At 44.7% G+C, this 15279-nt stretch overlaps 1 protein-coding gene across 1 annotated transcript in view; it reads left to right on the forward strand.

Annotated features, from left to right (window-relative positions):
* The window catches only part of KCND3 (potassium voltage-gated channel subfamily D member 3), a 310434-nt gene that overhangs the window by 293514 nt on the left and 1641 nt on the right, over positions 1–15279 (forward strand). Inside the window, exons 4-7 of the mRNA XM_069090370.1 lie at positions 10393–10494; positions 11579–11668; positions 13335–13391; positions 14534–14781. Of these exons, the coding sequence (XP_068946471.1) occupies positions 10393–10494; positions 11579–11668; positions 13335–13391; positions 14534–14781 (497 nt within the window). The remainder of the gene's footprint in view (positions 1–10392; positions 10495–11578; positions 11669–13334; positions 13392–14533; positions 14782–15279) is intronic.

Raw genomic sequence — 15279 nt, forward strand, 5'->3', positions numbered from 1 at the left:
GAAGGAAGGAAGGAAGGAAGGAAGGAAGGAAGAAAGAAAGAAAGAAAGAAATCTGGCCTCAGACACTTATTCTGAGCAAGTCAACTGAAAACAAAAAAACAAAACCAAAAATAACTCTGTTTGACTCAGTTTCATCATCTGCTAAATGGGAATAATAATAGCACCTACCTCACAGAATTATTGAAAGGCTCAAGTGAGATAATAATTGTAAAATGCTTAGCATAGTACCTGGCACATAGTAAACACTATGTAACTGTTAGCTATGATTATTATTATTAGGCTTTTGTGAAGAAATGAATGAATCATTTTTCAATGAGTACTATGGGCCAAGCACTGTGCTTTTCACTGGGGATACAAACTGAAAAACTGAGATAGTCCCTCTTCTCAAGGGTCTCACACTCTAATTGGGGGAGACAGCATACAAAAGAAAGTTCAGCTGCAGAGTGGATGGAAAATTCCAGAAGTCCCCAAAGTGCAGCAGTGAGTTAGATGGGAAGGCTCAAGAGTCCTTAGATTACATCAGAACTTGAGACAGTGATGGAGGTTGGCAGGGCAGATGGTAAGGACTGGAGGATCTTAAGAGGCAGCAGCAGGGCCAATGGCAAGTCCTGTGGTCTTCCATCTTACCCAAAGGAATACAATTGGTGACTCCCATTTCATCAAGCCACAGGAGCAGCAGAGCAGTCTAGTAAAGGTTCTAAGTGGCCCCAGTCAGGTAAAGGAAAGAGAAGGAGAGAAGGAAAGGGAAGGAGGCAGGAAGCCTCCTTGCTGTGACCAGTCTTTCTGCATCAGTGCCATCCTGGACAGGTTCTGTTAACCCTCAGTTGGTTCCAGAGGAGAAAGTGAGGCTGGTGACCTTGCACAGCCCTGCCTCACTTAAATCCAATTCACTTGCAAGTCATGGCATCATCTCCCTGGTATCATGATGAATGAAAGACAACCACCAACAACAGGGAGCAAGACAAGCATGTCCAAAGAAGCAAGAGATGTGTACTAGGAAAACAAGGAGAGAGCAGCGTCCCCCAAAATAAGGGGACCATCCAAGAAGAGGACTGAAGGGGGCTTCCCAGTGTCAGATGCTACAAAGAGATCAAGAAGGATGAGAATTAAGAAGAACCCATCAGATAGTGGCTGAAGCCCTGACAGTCTCAGAGAGAGCAGGCTGAATTGAGATGTGACTATAAGGGACTGTAAGAGACTGGCCCTGTGGCACAATGGAGAGAATGAAGGATCTGGAATCAGAAGACCTGGCTCTGCCTTTTACACCTGAGTGACTTGGAGCCTAGCCTTTAATTTCTCTGGGTCTCAGCTCATATCCTGTGCTTGTCTCCCACTGTGGAGATGATAGGTTCCCCTGCACTGTCCAAATGCTGAAGGCATCAAAGATAGAGGGAGTGTGGACCAGAGTAGGTTCAAGGGATTGGGATGAATGATGTCACAGATGTCAATCCATTGAGGGCTTTTTTTTTTTTTTAGGAAGCAGCGCTTTGCATCTCACTATTTCCCTATCAGAACAAGCTCTCTCTTGATCAAAGGGATACATATATATAGTTCACGGATCCCAGTTTAGGAAGCCCCCAATGGTTTGCCCAACTCTGAGATGCAAGGTGGAGCACTTGAGCTTGGAGGGAGCCACCTGGTGGTTTGCACTGGTATTCCAGTTCATTTAGTTAGTGGGGAAGAGGGTGAAGAAGGGCTCCATGATCTTTTACATGTAAATGAGGGGTTTGGATTAGATGATTTCTCATGGCCCTTCCAACTCAAAATCTGTGATCCTATGAGTGAGAGGAGAAGCTGATGTAATTAGTACCCTTTGAATTTTATGATTTTTAGTGTTTCGATATTCTTTAATATTTTCTTGTATCTCTGATCTCATTGATGGGATACTTCTTCCAGTTGGACAAACTGCAAACTATCCCTGCCTTCTAATCCTGTTTGACTCTGATCTTTTTCTTCCTGTAAATCTTCCACAAGGGAACCACCCAGTGCACTGAGGGCCTTCCTCTGGATCACGTTAAATCATAAACCCCTCTTTTTTTGCTGCCTAGTGGACCCCTGTGGACCTCTTCTCAAAATAATGTTTTTAAATAATTGAAGGAAATGTTGGATTTCAGTTAGAATAGATGTTCTTAACCTGAGGTCTGTGAATATGGTTTTTTTTATATTTTGATAATTATATTTCATATTTGAAGCAGCTAGTGGTACAGTGGACAGAGTGCTTGACCTGGAGTCAGGAAAATCTGAGTTCAAATGTGGCCTCAGATGCTTACTAGTTGTGTGACCCTGGGAAAGTCACTTGACATCTGTTTGCCTCAGTTTCCTCAATGATAATAACAGCACCTGCATCATAGGGTTTTTGTAAGTTTCAAATGAAGATAATATTTGTAAAAAGTGCTTAGCACGTTCTGGCCTATAGTAAGTGCTATACATATGCTTATTCTCTTTCCTTTCCCTTTCAATATAATTGGTTCCCTTTGTAATCCTACATATTTCATTCAATGCATTTAAAAATATTATTCTGAGGAATCCATAGACCTCGCCAGACTGCCAGAAGAGTCCATGACCCAATAAAGAAAAAGAATCCCCGAGTAAAGATAAGTGAAAAAAAGATGTGATTTTTTTTCCCATCCGAGTTCACAGTCCCCTTGAAATCCATCTGTGGACTCCCCAGTTAAGAACCCCTACTCTAGATCTCATGATGTTATGTGGGTGTTAGGACAGCACATGGGCCATCCAGCTGTTTACATTTTGTTGTCAATATATGATCATTCATCCACTATCTCCAGTCACACTCCTCTTTGATCATATCTTTTACCTCACTTTGTGTGTTTAATTTCATCATTGTAATATACTGCACCAGGAAGTATGGCAAAGTGGACAGAAAGTCAGCCCTGTAATCAGAAATACCTGGGTTCAAATCCTAGCCCTAATACAAATTGACTGCATGACTATGGGCAAGTCATATCTTCTCCCAGTGTCTCTAAGACTGTAAATTTCAAAAAAGCTGACAATCTTTATTGGTAGAGGAAGTTATTTACCAGGAGATTCCAATATCAATGAAATCATGGATCTAGTCCAAAAAAATAATTATATTGATCATGAGTCTCTCTGTTGTCCAATGGGTGGGACCCACTAATTGGATTCCTCAGAGACCATACTGTTTCATGATTCTCTGTTATGTAGAATGACCAGAAGCATATTGATAAAAAAATGGAATTTTATTTCAGGTAGGAAGTTGGGGTGACCAAAGTCACTGCACAATTTCCCAAATACAATCCAGTTCACTCTATTCCTCCTATTCAATTCTCAGTCCATCTTTTTATCCATCAGCAGTGTCCATGATATATGCTATGTTGGGCCAGCTATGTGGGATAGTGATACAACTGTATGTCATAATCTGGACAAAAGGCACTCTTCATCCATTTGGTTTTTCCTGTGTGAATAGTTAGGCTAAACACTTATGAGTAATGACGAACCTCACTTAGTTCTGCAGTATTCTGGGGTTTAATACGATTAGCACAGTGTTATCTGCAGAGAGGAACATCTGAATAATCTCAGCCCCTAATTGGAATCTTTCTGCCATTTGGATTCTGTATCATACTTTCTTCTTGACGGTGGCAAACATTTTTAGCAAGAGTACATCTCCATTCTTTATGCCTTATTTGATATTAATCATTGGTAGATCATCAAAGACTTATCATCATGGTTGCTTTTATCACAGAGTCTTGGATGATCTTAATATGTATGGAATGATATGGTGCCTTGTTGTAGGAGGTCCTTACAGGCAGCAAAAATGCTTTTCATAGTCAGTAAACAGTAAACAAAGTGGGCTGTTATATTCTCTGTACCTTTCAGTCAATTGCGTGAAAGATGTGCTATGCTTTCAAATATCATCTGGGAAATCCTGCCTATAAGACCCTCCTCATATCTTCATCAAGGATGTCCTCAAAAATGTGCATAAATTATTCTCATGGAGATTTTGTAGAGATGAGAAGGTATATAAGTCAATAGCTATTGATGCCTTTTTGGGGGTAGCAATGGCAGCCATGAATTTTTTTTCCCAATCATTAAGCATCTTCCTCCCTTTCAGATAGCTCACAAAATCAATTCCCTCAAAATTGTGTTGCTTCCAGCATGGATCTCTCCTGTTTATACTTGGCCTGATGCAGCTGTTTTTTCTGTCTTTGTTTTCTGAAATGTGCTATTTCTGCTTTCTCACATTTCCTCGTATTTAGTTCAACTCATTTCACTTCCTATGGGAAGCCTTTCCTGATTCCCTAGTTATTTATGCTCTTCTCAGATTGTCCTTAATTTACTTATAAGGGCCAATGCTGTATCTCCCTAGGAGTAGAATATAAGCACCTTGAAGGCAGGGACTCATCTGTCTTTGCATCCCTAGCATGCAGCATAATGCCTTTTACAGCTTAGGTGCTTAATAACTGCTTCAAATACCTACCTTTGCACTGAAATTACTGAGAATCAAAGAATGTGCTCATTTGCTTTGGAAAGTGATATTGAGTCCTTCGGAGAACATCCCTACCTTTTCCTCCGCTCCCAATCTTGGCCCATCAGCTGGTCATTTTTTTGTTTTTGTTTTTGTTCATTATGAACAAGTATCCATGAAATCATGTTTCTTGTTACCTTTGGTCACGTTACTATCTCCCATCAATGCCTTTCTTAATGCCTTTCCAAAGAGAACCTGTGAGCCACACTTTCATTTCGCCAAGTCTTCCTTGTGTCTTCTGGTCTCATTTATGGCAAAAATGCCATTATTGATCAAATGAGATCATTAAGGACCAAATGAGATACTTCTAAAGCACTTAGCACAGTGCCTGACACACAGTAGATGATTCATAAATGCTAATTCCCTTCCCTTATTATTGATCTGATTCAGCTTTTCTAGCAGTATGTTATTCATTGGTCACTGGTCAAGGATCTCCGATGTAGCCAATGTATCTCTAATACATAGCAGCAGTTAAGTTAGTGTTTTTAAGTCATCTAAAGTCTATGTAATTCTTCGAATCCATTCTCAGACACTTACTTGCTGTGTGATCCTCCGCCTGCCTCAGTTTCATTATCTATAAAACGGGGATAACAATAGCACTTACCTCCTAAGGTTGTTGTGCGAGGAAAAAAAATATTTATAAAGGACTTTGCAAATCTTAAAATGCTGTCGTTTTTATTAGCTATTATTATTCTTAGTAACTTCCGTCTCCTTTTTCATCATTCTACTGCTCAACAGAAGGGCAAAGTGGGTCACTCCAGACTGAGGGCCATTCTGTATATTTCCACATTTCATGAGCTGCCATGGCCCAAGAACTCATCACCTAGTAGCCAGCCTCTCTGATTATAAGCCTTTCTTCTATTAGTCTGGTTGGACTTCAGAAAGTAGGCTGCATGTGTTGCTAGGACCACATGCAAAGTTGGCATACCCTTTGAGATCCCAGGGTAACTCACATGCAGCCATGAAGAATCAGTGATGTACTCTGGTGGATTTGTATACATTCATCATGTATTATTTTGTATTAATGATATCTGTTTATGTGTCATATGCCCCCACTAAATTAGGAATTTCATGAGGGCAGAAATATTTTCTTCTTTTCTTTCTAAACTCTTTAATCTCCCCTGGTACTTAGTGCAGGACTTACTGTCCTTAGTAGACACAGTATGACCGTCCACTGAATTGTGTCACTGAATACCCCCAGCACACTGTGCTAGGCACTGTGAGAGAATGCAGAGATGGCTAAGAACTGATCCCTGCCCTCCCCGCCCCTTAGCAAGGGATAAATCACAGCAGGAGCCACACTGAATTCCATATTCTGGGTATTGTTCCATAAATACATCGCCAACCTCTTCATCCTGTGTTGGAAATGATTAAACGATACAGTGTATTTGATATGACAATCTATTGCTTTAATAGAGCCCAGGGTAAGATAAGATTAAAAGAAATGCCACAAAGGAGAGAAGAAAAATCTTTCATCTCTAGAAAGTAATGAAGACAGACCCCAGATACGATAAAGGTCTAGCTCTAAGTGGTGGGATCAAATTATATAAGGCTATAATGAGCTTGACACAATTGGATTTCCATATGCAGCTCTCAGCACCTAGAGGTTCCCCAAAGCAATAAAAACTACTTTCTCCTATGGGGAGGGAAGAACATTGTTTGAATGTAAACATGCAGTTGGAGGGGAGAGAAGGACAGGAGCAGATTCTCCGAAGCAAGGAGCTTGTCAGGATGAAAATGACTTTTGGAAACTTGGCCAGCTAGGCAGATAGAGAATGGATGGATTTTTTTCCCCCTCTATCTCCTTCCCGTGTTTCTTCTTCCATTTCTCTGGCCTCTCTAGCTGGGGTGAACAGCTAAAGGAACAGAGGAAAGATGGGGCAAGCCACAGCCCAAGAATGGGTTCTTAGGTTTAGGACTGGAAGGGACTTAAAGGTCACCTGGTCTGAACCCCTTGTTTCTATATAAAGAAACCAAGGCCTAAACAGATTAAGTGACTTCCTAATGTCCCATAAGCAAGACAGAGGTGCAGTCTTGTACAATGGGAGGACATTGGCTCAAATCCCATCTTTGACCTCCCTATCTGGGCGACCTTTCTGGCCCTCAGTTTTCTTACCTATAAAATGAAAAGCAGGTTGGCCCAAATGGCTTCTGAGGTCCATTCCAGCTCCAAATCTATGTTCTGAACCAAGCCCAACATGCTTTCCTCTGTATCTTGCTGCCTTTAAAAGCCATGCTTGTTTAACAGGATTTGTGGCCCATCCCTCCAGTCCCTTGTCCTAGCCCCCCTCAAGGGGATTTGTTCTGTGAAGTTTGAATTCAGTCACAGGGTCGCACTTGAGGACTCAGAGGACCACATGTGACCTTGAAGCCAAAGGTTCTCTACCCCTGTGTCCTAGCCTAACCAATTCCTGGGGTGAGGAGGATGATCTTCAACTTCCTTTAGCACTCCCAGATTAGGCAGATATCAGCAGACTCTTTCGAAGGCCAAGGAGAAAAGGAGACAGTGAAAAACTAAACTACCTGCTTGAATCTATGTAGCTAGTCCTAGGCACCCATCGGCTTACACCCTTGACCCTACCTCCCAACCTCCACCAGCCCTTTGTGGATGAATTTACTTTGCTGATATGCTATAACTGTTCTTTAGAATTTCCCTGAGCTCAAATGTACCATCTTTTGTATAGAGAGTTGACATGACTTATGATTTGCATAATTATTCCAGGAATGAGGATGACTTTGGCTAAACCTCTCTTAACCCAACACTGCCAAGACATGTAATTTGTGTCCAAGGTCTAGGGTACAAAAGTGGCCATGCCACAGTAAAGTTCTGTGGACTGCTAGTAAATGGAACCTTTGGCCCCATTTGTTTCAAGCTGCTAACCAATTTACCTAAATGAGATGTTTCCTCCCCTGTCCCTCCAAGCTCACTCTAGACCAGGGGTGGGAATCCTCTAGGTTCTCAAGTTAGACTGAACCCAAAGTTGGCCACACTTGAGGACCTAGAGGGCCACATGGGGCCTTGAGGCCTCAGGTTTCCCACCCCTTCTCTAAACCTTCTTTGATCTCTGGACAGTTCTTATCCTCAGTAATATCCTGAATATTACTAGAACAGGTCATCATTATTTTCCCGACAATGACCAAGGCAAGATTCTCTGGGCTAATGGAGAAATCATGGTATGGGCCCTACACTTCTATTGGATGACCCAAGCCCCTGGATCCCTGGACTAGTTTTAACAATTAACAACCAGTCAAACAGGGCTCAGAATGGGGACTGCCCCCAAGTGGAGTGGTAAGGGGGGTAGGAAGAACCCCCCAAAATGTGTTAAGTACCTCCAGTATGTCACGTAGAAGAAACAGTCCCTGCCCTCAAGGAACTTACATTCAGTCTAGAGAGGATATGTACATGTAAACATATCTATAAGATACATGCAAAATCAATCCAAGATAATATAGGAAAAAGAAGATAGTAAGTGCTCAGGAGATTAGGAAAAGTTTCATGGAGAATACTGAGTTTCAGCTGAGCTTTGAAGAAAACTTGGGATTCTAAGAGACTGAGCTGAAAAGAGAGGGTACAGGAGAGAAACAGGAGATGGATGGAGGGCCTTGTGTGAGGAACAGAAAGAAGGGCAGCTTGGCCAGATTGTGTGAAGGGAAGTCCCCTCCTGACCTAACTCTCTAATGTAAGGCAGCTACAAACTTCCTTGGAAACAGAGGGATGGACAGAATGGCCCCTGGAAGGCCCTGTGAGTCTGGCATTGTTGCCCCCCTGTCACAACCACAAAGAAGTCTGTCTGGTCAGGTGAACCTGGAGTCACCTGCCAAGTCCCAGAGTCTGAACTTGGGGCCCCTTCCCCTAGCTCTTCTCACCTCTCCTCCTTCCCCAAAGATGCCTTCCTTTACTGACTTAATTCCTTAGTTGTGCTGCTGTCATGGTTACACCAATGAGGCTTATTAAGAAGGAAAAAAGCAGCCAGTATGTACCTTGTGTCATTCCCAATCCTGCCCAGTGGGACAGGTGGACAGTCCTCCAGGTCAGGAGTCCTTAGGGCCAAGGCACATTTCAATGAATGAGAAGCTAAAAGGCATCCTCAGCTGGGAGATTGTGGGAGAAGGGCCTGAAGAGGCTTTTTAACATTCACTACAGAAATCAGTATTCCAAAGTCATGCCGTTCCCTCTCTCCTGACACCCAACTGATGCAAATTCATGAGAACAAACTCAGAGAGCTATTCTTCTTTTTTTGTAGGGGGTAGGGGGAGCAGATGAGGCAATCGGGGTTAAGGGACTTGTCCAGGGTCACACAGCTAGTAAGTATGATTTTAACCCAGGTCTTCCTGACTCCAAGGTCAGTTGCTATATCCACTAGCTGCCCCTACATAGTCTTTTTTCATTAAAAAACACCCATTTATTATGGGCCAAGCACTATGCTAGGTACTGGAGGGAGATACAAAGAAGCATGGTGAACTTGAAATCTAGTTGTGGAGATAAGCCATGTAAAGCTTATAATGTAAGCACAAAATAATGGTTAAGAAGGGCCACTTTAGGGATGGCTAGGTGGCACAGTGAATAGAGCGCCTGCCCTGGGGTCAGGAGTACCTGAGTTCAAATCTGGCCTCGGACACTTAACACTTACTAGCCAAGTGGCCTTGGGCAAGTCACTTAACCCCAATTGCCCTCCAAAAAGCAGAAAAGAAAAAAAAAATGAAGCCCCTGCCCTCAAGGAGAATAATTGTCGGGGGAGGGGAGGATGATCAGTGGCACTCATAGACTAGATTTGGCACACAATAGGTGCTTAATAAATGTTGACTGACTGACTGTCTTATTTTTATCTTTGTATCCCCAGTCCAGATAATTTTTGGGGAGGGGGATGGGATGGATGGTCCAGACTTGAGAAAACAGTGAAATCCCAGTGTGGAAACTCCCTCTACCAAGACAGATAGGCAACTCTATAATTGACCATCTTTGAGAACTTTCTAGGTTGCCAAGGATCACACATCTAGTATGTATCGGGGGCAGGTTTTCCAACTCCAAGGCTAACCAGATCTCTCTCTCATTGGCCATGGTAGACCACTTCTCATGCCAGGTACATAACAGATGCATAATAAATACTTGTCGCATTGAATTGAATAACTACTAAACCAGTCATACAGACAAGTTTTCAAAGTGCTTTTCATAAGACAACCTTGGAAGGATACTCGAGAGTATATCTACTAAGATTTACCAGAGACTATATGAATTTAACTATAAAACATTCTTTGCAGAAATAAAAATAGATCGAAATATTTAGAGAAACATTAATTGCTCATGGATAGGTTGAGCCAATATTTTAAAAAATGACAATAGTATCTAAATTAATTTACTTATTTAGTACTATATCAAACTCCCAAAGAATATTTTATAAAATTAGAAAAAAATAGTAATGAGATCCCTATGAAAGAACAAAAGGTCAAGAAACTAAATGGTAATCATGAAAAAAAGGAAAGAAAGGGGATCTATCAGTACCAGATCTTACACTGTACTATAAAAGCAGTAATTATTAAAACAATTTGGTACTGGTTTTTAAAAGCCCAGTTTGAGCTGAATTTGAAGAACTCTGACACCTGCCTATTAAGACCTCACTCCCATACCTCACTTTATAGCTTCCCACCAAGGGGCACTGGGCATAATTAGGCCCTAGGGGTAGAAATGGATGGAATGGACACTGTCATGTAGCCAGTCCTGTACTGCAGCATGCTCAGACCACTGTCCTAGGCCACATTCTTAGATCTCAACTCTGAATGGAAGGAGTTCACTATCATATATGAAAACAGCATCATGAAAGCAGCCTCAGTCCTGGTAAACTGGCCCTTAATGACCTCAGTGTCCCTCTCTTTGTCTCTCTCAATTACAGAAAGCCCGCCTTGCCAGGATCCGTGTGGCCAAGACTGGTAGTTCCAATGCCTACCTGCACAGCAAGAGGAATGGTCTTCTCAATGAAGCCCTGGAAATGACAGTTAGTATCCTGGGATTGGAATGGGGGGATAGGGAAATGGGACAGGAGAGAGAAAAGCTGGGGTCTTCTCCCTCCCTCTGAGCCCTAGGTCCTTCTCATGTTCATAGTCAAACTCCACCCTCACTCAGGTAAGCAGTGATACTTCTGACCTTCCCCCAAACATTTCACCTTATTAAGTATCACCTCTAACACACACACACACACACACACACACACACACACACACACACACCACCCTACCCAGTTTGAGCTGAATTTGAAGAACTCTGACATCTGCCTCTTAGGACTTCATTCCAAGATCTCACTTCATAGCTTCCCACCGGGCACTGGGCATAATGAGGTCTTGTCTCCTTAAGGGGGAAGCCATTCCAAAGCTTCTTCCCCTTTAATCCAGCTATCAAGTATTGATTAAGCTCCTACTATGTGATAGGAGTGTCACATGGGAGGGACAGATGGCTTACTTAACCCAACAGAACTCTAGCATGATTCAGATTTCACTAGGTGTTCCAAGAACCTCCTCCCTACACCCCAAGACTTCTTCATTCCTCGGCCCCTTCCCCAACTGCAATTTGCCACCTGCTTTTCCCAGCTTAATCTTAGGAAGGTCACACAGTCCTGGGGAAGTAGAGAAAAAGGACAAGGAGGTCCAAGACGGGAAAGTGCCCCAAAGGAATCCCGAGGCCCCAGTGATGGATTAGTGGCCTGACGGTTCAGTAGCCCTTCTTTGCTCAATATGCCACAATTCCCCAAAGCAACGAAGATTGTGAAGTGAGGGGGGGAAGCATGAGAGCCACTGACTTAAATCCTGGCCGCCCTGAAGCCGGGTGATGCTGTACCTAGGTAACTTGTCTCTTTCTTGTTCCCAGACACATGCAACCCTCCATCGGTAATTTCTTGATCGTGAAATAGAACATTCTCCTCACCCCTACTCCCTGAGCCAAAGCAGCAAGTGGGATGGGTGCCATTGAAAACTGCACATACCCTACAAGTCATTAAACAACTTCCCATCACCCAGAGATTAAGGGTAGCCGGGAAGAAGGCACGCTGTTCTCCCTGCCTTATTTTGTCTCTTCCCTTGTCTCAGGGTTCCCCAGAGGATGAGCACCTGACTAAGACCACATCCCTCATTGAAAGCCAGCATCACCACCTGCTGCATTGCCTGGAGAAAACTACTGTAAGTCTCCCCCCGCCCCCACCTTAGCCATTCCTCCCAGCATTCAACTTCCCTCCTCCTAAAGGTATACCCTTAGCCTCAAGCCCAGCCCCAGATTTTAGATACAGCCTGTCCCTTCACAAACCAAGAGGGTGCCAGGGAATGGTGGGAAATTAACTCTCTCCCAGCATCACCCCATGCTCTCCTCCTCCTACCCTGAAGTCACTGTGTCAATGGTGGATAACTCTGCCTTGATGTACCTAACAGAGCAAGAGAAAAGAGAATTACGTTGGTGTAATAAAGAGAGTTCTGGGCCTAGGTTCAAATCCTGGCTTGACCTCAGAGGTCTTTGGCTCCTAATTCTCTGAACTTCAGTTTTCAAATGTGTAAAATACAGATAATAACACTTGCCCTACCAAACTCAGAGAGTTTCTGTGAGGATCAAGAGGGATGAGGCATAGAAAGCATGTAAAGCAATGAAATAAATGTTCTATGAATGTGAGCTACTAAGCTATTATTATCTCCCAATTACAAGTGACTCGCCAGGGCCTGGGCTCTCAGATAAGGCTGAACTTACTTCCCATTCCAGCTACATATTCGTAGTCAAAAGGAGCCACGGGGCAGGCTATGTGTTATCACAGGATGACTGAACTCCAACTCTAATGGGCTGACATATCACCCTCCAAAGTAAATGCTACTGAGCTGCCCCCTCCCCATCTCCTCACTGCCAACAGTGCAGCAGCCTCAGACTAGGCCGCATCTGGCCTGCAGCACTCTCCCTGCATCCAAGAGAGGCTTCAGTTGGTGTTGTTTGGCTAGGCCCCTCTGGTGCCCCCCTTCACCCATGCGGAAGGTGGCGGGAGACAGAAGGAGCTTTCCAACTGCAGATCAACACCTATCCCCCAAGGACAGTGGAAGCCCTCTGAGAGGTCCAAGCCCTGGAAGGCTAATGAGGCAACACCAAGTCCTGAGTCAGGGGGGCCACAGCTGGAATGAGCTGGCATAAGATGCTTGGGCCACCTAAATAGGACACAAACACTAAACGTTCCACAGTTCTCTGGTACCTTCCTTTGCCCAGACTGAATGATCAGCATGTCAGAGAGGCCTTCTGAGTAAGACTATCTAATACTCTCCCCTCTCAGGCCAGGGGGAAAACGCTTTAAATATGCACTCTGCGGGTGGCATGTGAACCCCATAGAGGTTTCCAAATCAGGAAGCCTGAAGCAAATCCTGAAGTTTCCAGGCCTCACCAAATACTTCTTCCCTTGCCCCAGAGGACTGCATCTGCATGTCTTATGAGGCCCCTGGAATTCTCCTCCAGGACTTGGAACAGTGCTAAAAGGACAGGCTCAGACCTAACTGCCCTTTCAAACTTGCATGTGCTGGATGGAATGTGGACATTTTAGAAGGGAGTGGGGGGAGGGGGGTTGTTTGGGGTTGAGGGGATGGAATGTTGGGATTAAGAAAACGGGGAGTTAGAACTAAGGATATGATATTGGGATGTGAGGGGGAGGAATGCTGGGACTGAGAGGGCAGAATGCTGGGCTTGAAAAGCGGAATGTCGGGGCCTGTGGAAAGCGAGGGGTGGAATGCCGGGATTGAAGGTGGAATGTCAGAGTTGAGCTTGGGAATGCCGGAATGTACAATCAATGGTGTTTTTATCTTCTGTTGGCATGTTGTCCTGTAGGGATTGTCCTATCTTGTGGATGATCCCCTGTTATCTGTACGAGCTTCCACCATCAAGGTATAGCTTTTTAAAACTTCAATTCCTGTTTTTTCTCTCTGATTCCTGTGGCGTATGTGGACTGTTCTCTTTCTATCACTTGGTGCGGTTTCCTTGCATGTGCTGTCACTCCCCCCCCCCCCCCGGGGCTTGTCCTGACCTCCGCTGTCACTACCGGTACCAGCTCAGGCTTCCAGTTTTCTGTGCAGGCCTACTCAACGACCTTTCTCTCCCAACCTTCCCCTTCTACCTTGCTGGGGGCGTGGCAGGGGTGGTGGAACACGGCACTTGTCTCGGTATACTGTGAGTGTCCGTGTGCCTTGTCTGTGCCACCTCCTTTGGATTCCCGGGGATTCCTGGTTTTGGCTGTCGGGCTAGCCTTTGCTCCTCTTCACCCTGGCAGCCTTAGCCGGGCCACAGACACCCCCAGGGCATTCTTTAGCCTCTTGAGATGTCCTTATCCATAGGTCCCTACTCTGTTCACTTCTCTTTCCAACTCCAGTCTGGAGGACCCTAGTCATCTCAAGTTCTTCCACCATGAGAGTCCCCATGCTCTCCTCACTAACAGCCCAACACCCTCCAAGCCTATTGCCATCACGGGGAGTAGCACTGCAATGCTTTAGTTTATAAGCAATACAGAAACCTTTGTGTCTCCCCCTTCAATGACAAACATTTATTAAGCACCTAGAGAGAGCACAGAAGTATGAAGTTCCAACAGCCTATTTCCACCTCTGGTGATGTCACCAAATCCCCTTCTGGTGACCAAGAAGCCATGTTGGTGCACTGACCCCGCCCCCCCAGCCTGGATCCCCACACTCAAGCTTCTATGTGCTCTAGCACCCAAAAGTAAGCTCTGACTCGAAATCATTCAGGTGCAGTTTTAATTGAATGCTCTGAACACCCTTCTGAACCACAGATCCAGAAGGAGGGCACAACGCAATCGCCCCCAACCCTGTGATAGCCAGGGCTGCCAAGATGATTCCTTCTTTCCTCTCTCAACGCCTGTGAGATGTTACCTTTCGTGAGTGTTCGTCTGTGCTCCAGTCTCCTGGGAGCCTACCCCTACAGAGCCCAGGACAAGACCCTCCAGTTTATGTGTGAGGGGAATTCATCCCCTCTCTCCCACTTCCTCTTCCCACATGCTTCTCTGTCCTTCCCAACAGAACCATGAGTTTATTGATGAGCAAATGTTTGAGCAGAACTGCATGGAGAGTTCGATGCAGAATTACCCATCCACAAGAAGCCCTTCACTGTCCAGCCACCCGGGCCTAACCACTTCCTGCTGCTCCCGTCGAAGCAAGAAGACCACCCACCTGCCCAATTCCAACCTGCCTGCCACCCGCCTGAGGAGCATGCAAGAGCTCAGTACCATTCACATCCAGGGCAGTGAACAGCCCTCACTCACAACCAGGTAAGTGTGTCCCACTCCCCCTCCTCCCCCAAGACTCAGCTGTGGAGCCACCGGCTTGGCTCATTCCTCCCTCCCTCTCCTCATGGGCTCTAACCCAAGAGAATTCCATGACACCAGGCAGGGATCAGGACTGGAGTAAGAGATCAGGGATGCCGCATCAAGGCCACAAGGTAATCAGTCCTTGCCCAGAGCGTAGACTAGGTAAGACAACATTATTATAGTCAACTCTTATGTATTTATCAAATAGTATGTATATAGCACTCTAAAGTTCCCAAAACATTTAGTTCACTAACAATCCTGGAAGGCAGGTGCTACTGTGTTTCCCCGATAATAAGACCTATCCCGAAAATAAGCCCTCCCCTTACTGTGTAAGATTCCTCTAAAATAAGCCCTCCCCCGAAAATAAGCCCTATTGAGATTGCTACTGTAGTGAAGGTGATCCCCCGCGCTACACGCTACATTACGGTACCCTCTGTATGCACCGTCCCCCCCCCCCCC

The sequence above is a fragment of the Petaurus breviceps genome, unplaced genomic scaffold (assembly GCF_028583685.1).
Source record: "Petaurus breviceps papuanus isolate PSGF00001 unplaced genomic scaffold, PetGlider_PUasm1.0 186, whole genome shotgun sequence".
Taxonomy (NCBI): Eukaryota; Metazoa; Chordata; class Mammalia; order Diprotodontia; family Petauridae; genus Petaurus; species Petaurus breviceps.